Genomic DNA, 8773 nt, shown 5'->3' on the forward strand with positions numbered 1-8773 from the left:
ATTAACTGGTATTCTTTCATTTGGATTAAGAATATTAAGAATAGCCTTGGAGTCACCTGGCAGACAAGGGCTGAAACCGTGCACAACAAAGCACTACAAACCCATGGCCTGGAACATCCCCGAGGCTCCCAGCACACAAAGCACTCAGGGAAGAGCTGGGAGAGAAGTTTTCCACTAGAGAGCAGTTTGGGTTTGGCCAGATAGCAGGAGGATGAAGAAGAGCTTGTCTTGGCAGAGCTCCTTTGGGCAAGCAGCAAAGGAGCTGCCAAAGCAGTTTATACCTGAGGGCTCCTGAAAGAAATCAAGTCCATCAAGGGGTAAGTGAGGAGTGAGAACTCTCCTCCAAACACAAGCAGGGCTCCAGGGCTCCAGGGCTGCAGGTGTTTGAGCAGGGCACAGCACACAGCAGCCACGAGTCCCTCACCACAGACCACTGCTCAGAATTTCTCCTTCAGCCGAGGCAACCTGGGCACTGACAGCACAAACTCGAAGGGCAGCATCTGCAAGCACTAGAGCACAACACTCCGAGGCACAGGGAGGGATTTTTGGGGTTGAGCAGGACCAGGAGCTGGACTCCACGGGCCCTGTGGGTCCTTCCAGCTCAGGATGTTCTGTGAGTCTCTGCAAGGTCTGCATCTCACTGCAGTTGTGCTAGCACTGAAATATTCTTTATCTTCACAGAACTGGAACAGTTAATGATCTAACAAAGGGAATGGAACAACTTCAGGTGAGTTTGAATCTTACTAGGCCCCCTACTACTAAACCATACCTCCTGTAATTCAGCTCTGTGTTGAGGCAGGACATGACAGAGTATTATCTCTTAAAAGTGTAAAATAAACTCAAATATTGATCTGAGCTCGTGTAGGGAAAAATTGTATCTGGTGAGGAGAGCACTGTGACAGATTTAATGCTGAGAAGCATGAATAGTTCTTTATTTCCATCCAAACAGAGGATTTCCCTAGACCGACTTAGAGAAGCTCGTGGAGCAGCATTACATTAATCACACAATGCAGAAGCTGCTACAAATGAAAACCAAGCAGTTTCTGGAGCACTGAGAGACCCTGTTTTGCCTGGTCTCCAGTAGGTCTGGGAAACAGAGTTCTGCTTTGTGCGGGAAAGATGTTGTCCAGGAAATGCTTTTCATGTTTTAAAAACTACACTCAAGGATTTTTATAACTCTGATAAAAGCGAACTGCTGCTCACAGAGAAAGTTGTTCCTCTCCACAAAGCATTTGCTTCAACCAATCCGTGGTTTGTTACACAGGTCTGAACAAGTCAGAAGTGGAAACAGTTTTGAAAAACAAAAACCATAAAGTTAGAACAGAGAAAGTATCTGCACAGGGATAAAACCAGGAAGGCTGTGAACCCCCAGGATCATGTTTTATATGGTGCCATGGTGGGACACATCATGATGCCATATTGCTTTAAAAGAGAAAGAAGTGAATGAGTCTGAATTTATTACCTACCACCACAACAGCAAAGCTGGTTTGGGCGAGTGGCTGGCAGATGCAGGGGCAATGAGGAAACTTTAGACAAATTGTGTTTATGTTAAAAGTCTCAATAAAGTCTTGCAAAGATTTTCATTTTGAGTCCTTTGCTCTAGGCAGTTTTAGTGGTACCAGGATGCTGCTGTGTGCAGGCTTTAGGAAATCACAAATGACCTGATCTGCAGAGGGAGAGGAAAAATCAGAGAGCTCTAGGAGGCTTATCCTTGTGGGATATTTCAGGGTCCCTCTTCTCATTCACAAGGTAAAGACTGGGATCTGGGATTTGAGCCGATCCTACCCTGCAGGCTGAGCCCTGCTCCCTCCCCCTGTGTCACTGGTGCGTGTGAGCCAAGGGAAGGAAGTGACACAGGCAGGAAAAGCCAGTGGACTGAGGGAAGGCTGGAGGAGCAGGGCTGCACACCCCAACAGCACTGCTGGCTGTGGGGCCAGAGGCACAGAGCCCTGGTCCCAGCCTGACACCCCAAACCAGCACTGCTCCCCCTGTACAGCCACAGGCACAGAGCCCTGATCCCAGCCTGACACCCCAAACCAGCACTGCTCCTCCTGCACTGTGGGGCACAGAGCCCTGGTGCCAGCCTGCCACCCCAAACAGCACTGCTCCCCCTGTACAGCCACAGGCACAGAGCCCTGATCCCAGCCTGACACCCCAAACAGCACTGCTCCCCCTGTACAGCCACAGGCACAGAGCCCTGGTCCCAGCCTGACACCCCAAACAGCACTGCTCCTCCTGCATTGTGGGGCACAGAGCCCTGGTCCCAGCCTGACACCCCAAACCAGCACTGCTCCCCCTGTACAGCCACAGGCACAGACCCCTGGTCCCAGCCTGACACCCCAAACCAGCACTGCTCCTCCTGCACTGTGGGGCACAGAGCCCTGATCCCAGCCTGACACCCCAAACAGCACTGCTCCCCCTGTACAGCCACAGGCACAGAGCCCTGGTCCCAGCCTGACACCCCAAACAGCACTGCTCCTCCTGTACAGCCACAGGCACAGAGCCCTGATCCCAGCCTGACACCCCAAACCAGCACTGCTCCTCCTGTACAGCCACAGGCACAGAGCCCTGATCCCAGCCTGACACCCCAAACAGCACTGCTCCTCCTGTACAGCCACAGGCACAGAGCCCTGATCCCAGCCTGACACCCCAAACAGCACTGCTCCTCCTGTACAGCCACAGGCACAGAGCCCTGATCCCAGCCTGACACCCCAAACAGCACTGCTCCTCCTGTACAGCCACAGGCACAGAGCCCTGATCCCAGCCTGACACCCCAAACAGCACTGCTCCCCCTGTACAGCCACAGGCACAGAGCCCTGATCCCAGCCTGACACCCCAAACAGCACTGCTCCTCCTGTACAGCCACAGGCACAGAGCCCTGATCCCAGCCTGACACCCCAAACCAGCACTGCTCCTCCTGCACTGTGGGGCACAGAGCCCTGGTCCCAGCCTGACACCCCAAACAGCACTGCTCCTCCTGCATTGTGGGGCACAGAGCCCTGATCCCAGCCTGCCACCCCAAACAGCACTGCTCCCCCTGTACAGCCACAGGCACAGAGCCCTGGTCCCAGCCTGACACCCCAAACCAGCACTGCTCCTCCTGCATTGTGGGGCACAGAGCCCTGGTCCCAGCCTGACACCCCAAACCAGCACTGCTCCCCCTGTACAGCCACAGGCACAGAGCCCTGATCCCAGCCTGACACCCCAAACAGCACTGCTCCTCCTGCACTGTGGGGCACAGAGCCCTGGTCCCAGCCTGACACCCCAAACCAGCACTGCTCCTCCTGTACAGCCACAGGCACAGAGCCCTGGTCCCAGCCTGCCACCCCAAACAGCACTGCTCCCCCTGTACAGCCACAGGCACAGAGCCCTGGTCCCAGCCTGCCAAGGAGTCTGCACAGAAATCCACCCCAACACTGTCCCTCAGGGGCTGTGCAGGGCTCAGAAGGTCCCAGGTGAGCCCGGCTGGGGCTGCAGCTCCTGCAAACTCTGACATCAACCACTGCACGTGCCCTCCAGCTGGGTTACAGAGCACCAGATAAAGAAAACCAGAGCGTGATATACAGCCCATTATCCATTATTCAGATTATTTGATCATGGTTGCTGAATGAATGTAGGTTTTTCTCATCACAAAGGGAAAATCTCCTTGCAGCTGTGCCGTGATAAACATGATGCTATGGTGGAGTGGTCCCTGCAAATGTATTTTTTCATTCTGCACTCATGTTTACAAACACAGGTACAACTGCCACTGGAAAACGCTTTCATGGAAATCCAACTTCCTACTTCTGAACCATTTTACATTTATGAACCACCCTACTGCTCTAAACAGAGTGGATTACACTACTCCTTTCCTTGTAACAGAGAAATCTAGTGATGGATTTGCATGAATTTGTTGTACTTACAAAATCAAAACAGAGTAAAGAGATACTGAAATAGTTGCAGAATAACACTTGCAATGCTTTTTGAATTTAAAGTATAAAAGCTAATTATGCATGCAGACTAAATTAAGGAGTCTTAGAAAACTAAACCTGGTAAAGTTGTAGCCCACGAAGCCATGAAACTCCAGACCTATTACAGTAGTAATTTCCTCGCCATTATGCAAATATGAATAAGTTTTGGTTTAGAGCAATTAAAAGTTTAATTCTAGCACCTCTCTTTAAGCTGAAAAAGGAATTAGGAGGCACAAGAACGTCTGTATAAGCAGTTCTTTATACAGGATATGCAGTCCAAATCAAAATTAATTTGAATTAATCCATCGAATTCAGTCATGGCAGCTCCTCATAACAACGTTTGCCTCTCGAAAAAGAGCTCTTCCAACTCCTTTGCTTGTTTTTACATGTTGCAGTCTGGGCTAAGAACGGTAAATGAGAACTCGGGGGGAGCTCCATCAAGGAAAATCTATTTTGATGGACTCCCAAGCTGCACTAAACACCAAAAACTTCTCCAATTAAGCCGGAGCACAACAGTTCCCGTCTCAAGAAGAGCCAAATCCTGCTGGATGCTCAAAGAGCCCCTGAGTTCAGCCCGACCCGCTGATCCCCGCCTGTGTCTGGCCAAGTCCGGTAAAAGCCCGGGGCACCGCACGCTGCCCATAAACCAGTTTTTACCATTTTAACCAAATCCCTGCGAATCCATCATTTGCCCGCCCGCAGCAGCGGCCCGGCCGAGCCCCGCTCCCGCTCCCATCCCGTCCCGGCCGAGCCCCGCTCCCGTCCCGGCCGAGCCCCGCTCCCGTCCCGTCCCGTCCCGCCGCGGTTTCTCGGCCGCTCTCACCCATGTCTGCGGGCGGCGGCCCCGCTCGCGGCGGGCGCTGCGGCTCGGCGCTGTCACCGCCGCGGCTCCATGGCGGCCGGGCCGAGGGGGAGGGCTCAGAGCCGCCGCCGCCACATTCCCAGGCCCCGCGCCGCCGCCTCCTCGCCGCGGCCGCGCTCCGGGAGCGGCGGGCGGGGGCGGGAGCGGCGCGGGCGCTGCCGGTGCGAGCCGCTGCCCCCGCTCCGAGCGGGCCGGGCCCGCCGCCGCCGCCCGCAAAACAAACCGCTCGGCGGCCGCCGCGCACCCGCCGCCTCCTGCCAATCACAGCGGCGCCGCCGCCGCCCGCCAATCGGCGCAGCCGGGGCGCGCACCCGCTGCCCCTGCCGGCCAATGGGCGCGCGAGCGGCCGCGCCGCCCGCCCCGCCTCCCCGAGGAGCCGGCTGTCAATCACGGGGGCCCGGGGCGCGCGCAGCCACGCCCCCTCCCCTTCAGGAGGCGTGGCAGTTCAGACCACGCCCCCGGTACTGTCAATCAAAGTGACGGGCGGGTTTGCGGTCCCGGCCCCCGGTCCCGACAGGAAAATCCGAATTTTGTTCCCGCGGTGTGTCTGCAGTAAAGCACCTCCGAGAGCCCATCCACAGCGTTAATACGAAAAAAGGTTCCCCTAAAATTAGCTAATGAATTATAATTAAGAAACCCTGCGAGGCTGGGGCTGATGCAACTGCTGGGTAACTCCGTGCACACAGCCCGTGCTGCTGTGGTCATCCAACCTAACCCGGGAACTCCGCTCCGAGTCACCAGTGCCTTGGGCTAAAGGGACCTTAAAGATCATCTCACTCCAGCCCCTGCCACGGGCTGTGTCCAAATCAAATCAAACCAAATCAAATCAAAACAAACCAAACCTTTTAAAGCAACCTCAGCCTGCTCTGTCCCAGCTACTGTGTCCGTTCACCTGCAGGATAGTGCTGCCATTGTCTTTTCCACAAAAGGAATAGCAGAAGGGGTTTGTTATTTTAGAAGGAAGCCAGGTTCCATGTTTAATAGAAATCCAGCCACTTTCCCTTCTTAACATAACCCTTATATTTCAGTACCAAGCTGGCAGCTTTTACCCTGCTCCAGTCTGAATTCCTCTCATTCCACAGCATCATTACTGATCTTGGAACCACTTTTGGACACGCTTTTTCACAGCTTCATGATGGCTCATCACTATACTTTATCAACCATTAAATCTCAGTTTCTTTTCCTCACTAATTTCCAATAAAACACTCTTGGTGTCCTCCACAGATTTCTCCTTGTCCATAAATTGCACTCTCCTTGCACTCTCTGCTGCTACATCTCATCTCATCTCATCTCTATTTCTCACTCTTCAGGTATCCAATCTCCAGTTCCCTCATATTATTGAAGCCTCCCACTTTTGTTCATCAGTAATTTGATTTTAATGCTTCCTCTTTGTGCCAGGATCATGATAAAAAGGCTTTTCTGGGAGGGAAGAGCCCATCCCATGCCCTGGGAGGCAGAAATTTCTTATCAATTCCCCCTGCACCAGCCCTGATTTCAAACCCCCCCAGCATCACCTCACCATTTGTTATTTTTGCCTCTCTTGCAGTTCCTACGTGTTTATATGTAAAATTCTCAGTTGAAGTCCTGCTAAACGAGAATGGTTCCATGTCCCTGCTGTAGAAACTTGGTTTTCTGAGTCCAAAAGATATTAGAGCAGCGAGTGGCAGCCTGTGACAGGAGCCAGCAGCTCCTGGCAGATGGCAGGAGACTCCCAGCCCGTGGAACTCGCTCTTCCATCTCCCACTGCCCAAGGTGCCTGGATTTCACTGAAGCTTCCCCTCCCCTTTACCAAATCAAAAATAGAATGATTTGTCCTTAGCAGCTCATCACTTCACCCACCTGTCAAGCCTAATGTGTAAACCAACAATTTTATCTCCTGATTTGTGGTTTCCCCATTTTACAGACATTCTCACATCACTATCTACATGCAAGCACCACCAGGACTTTTTTTGGACCACTACAGACCCTCACACCTTTTTTTTTTTTTCCCCAACAAGCTGGTAAATCCTTCTTGAGCTGAAATCCAACTTTCTACCAAAATAAGTGCCCCTTTTCTGTGTAACTTGAGGGAAAAAAAAAAAAAAAATTCCTTTCTAACTTTTACTGTGTATTTAATACTGTACTGGTTTTGTGCATAATCACAGAATCCCAGAATGGTTTGGGTTGGAGGGGGCCTCAAGGACCACCCAGAGCCACCCCTGCCATGGCAGGGACCCCTCCCACTGTCCCATTGCTCCAGCCCCAGTGCCCAGCCTGGCCCTGGGCACTGTCACAGCTGCTCTGGGCTCCTGTGCCAGCCCTGCCCACCCTGCCAGGGAGGAATTTCTTCCCAATATCCCCAATATCCCATCTAATCCTTCTCTCTATCAGTTCTCCTTGTCCTGCCATGACAGTTCCTGATCAGGTTGATTTACTCCAGCTGATATTCCATGGTTTTCCACCCAGATTGCCCACATCCTTCCTGAGCTGCAGCTTTCCAGCAGGAAGCTTCACTCCTGTAAACAGCAACTACAGAACATACTTTATTCTACTAAATACTTAATTCATACTAAATACTCAGATTGTCTGATGCCATTTAATGCAAAACCATCAGTAAAGATATTCAGAGACTCTCCAGCAGCTCCTGTGCTTCCAGTCAGCCCATTTGTTTCAAAGGAACTTTATAAGGCCTAATTGTTTAATGCTGTCACGCAGCATCAGCTAAGAAAAGGAAGTGCAATCCCTATTTTAGGGACTTAATGGCATTGCACAGAGAGACAGTGACTTGTTAAGTTACACAGGAAGTCTGGAGTAGACCTTTGGGATTTAACTCCTGGTATCTTTTCCTAGTGTCTCAATCACTATGCCATCATCTTATTTTCTATTTTGGTAGTATTTCCATTTTCTGAAGCCTACCTGACCCAAGAGCCCATTTTCTTTGCTATCAGATGTACTATTTCTTCTTCCCTTCCTGCTTCCCTTCTTGTTTAGGTAGACACATCCTTCCTGGGGAGCTGAGCAGGCTCCAGGCTGAGCCTTGTCCCATGCCAAAACTTCCTTATTCTACATCTTGGATGCCACAGCCACAGAAGGGGGTGAGAAGGAGAAACCCTGTAAACAGAACCAGAGAATCTTTGAGTGCTTTGGGTTGGAAGGACCTCAGAGCCCATCCAGAGCCCCCCTTCCATGGCAGGGACACCTTTCACTATCCCAGGCTGCTGCCAGCCCTGTCCAACCTTGCCTGGGGCTGCCAGGAGTCCAGGGGGTGTCCAATCCTCAAGGGATGCTGAAAGGGCTCTGCACTGTCTTCTGCAGATGTAACAGTAATCTCACTAACTCCAGGCACTTCTGTCTCCTAAAAATTTCTTGTTGTGTTCTCATCTTTGAAAACAAATGAATGGAACACTCTCCCCATTATGCAGCTCCAGGGCAGCCTGGAGGACATTGATGGGCCCGAAGGATCTCTCCCCCAGCAGAAGGCAGGAATGCTGTGACACACCTGCACAGGTCTCTGGGGAGGAGCAGGTGTGCACCTGTACCTGTCCTGCTGCCCAGGGCTGGCCTGGCTGTTCCAGCAGAGGGGGCTCTGAGGCTTCTTGAAAACCAGCAGCTGTTCTGCCTTTGGAACGGCAGAATTAGAGAAGGGAAGAGAGGAAGAACGTTAAAAATATTACATGCTTTTGGATCATTACTTCCTCTGAGCTGACAGTCTGGATGTTTTAAACCAGCACAAATGAAAAAGCTCAAAATTAAATGCTTCTTCCAGTCACAGGCCCCTGAATCATCTCAGAGCACTGCTCCCCTCCAGCTATTGCTGTGCTTTGTGTTACCTCAGAGGTTTTCTCTCAACTATTTTCGAGCCATTTACTGATTGCTGATTAATGATGTGCTTTTCACTTACAGCTGGTATCAGAGCAGGGACTTTCCCACGGTCACAGAGCAAGACAGCTGTACCAGATGTTGGCTGTTCCATAATATTTAC

The 8773-nt window shown here is 51.7% G+C and overlaps 1 protein-coding gene across 1 annotated transcript in view; it reads right to left on the bottom strand.

Moving 5' to 3' along the window:
* Positions 1-5032, bottom strand: part of MAP3K3 (mitogen-activated protein kinase kinase kinase 3) — a 36139-nt gene extending 31107 nt beyond the window's left edge. The window contains exon 1 of the mRNA XM_056511965.1: positions 4774-5032. Within this exon, the coding sequence (XP_056367940.1) occupies positions 4774-4777 (4 nt within the window). The 5' untranslated portion in view covers positions 4778-5032. The remainder of the gene's footprint in view (positions 1-4773) is intronic.
* Between the last annotated feature and the right edge of the window lie 3741 nt (positions 5033-8773).

The sequence above is a fragment of the Oenanthe melanoleuca genome, chromosome 27 (assembly GCF_029582105.1).
Source record: "Oenanthe melanoleuca isolate GR-GAL-2019-014 chromosome 27, OMel1.0, whole genome shotgun sequence".
NCBI lineage: Eukaryota > Metazoa > Chordata > Aves > Passeriformes > Muscicapidae > Oenanthe > Oenanthe melanoleuca.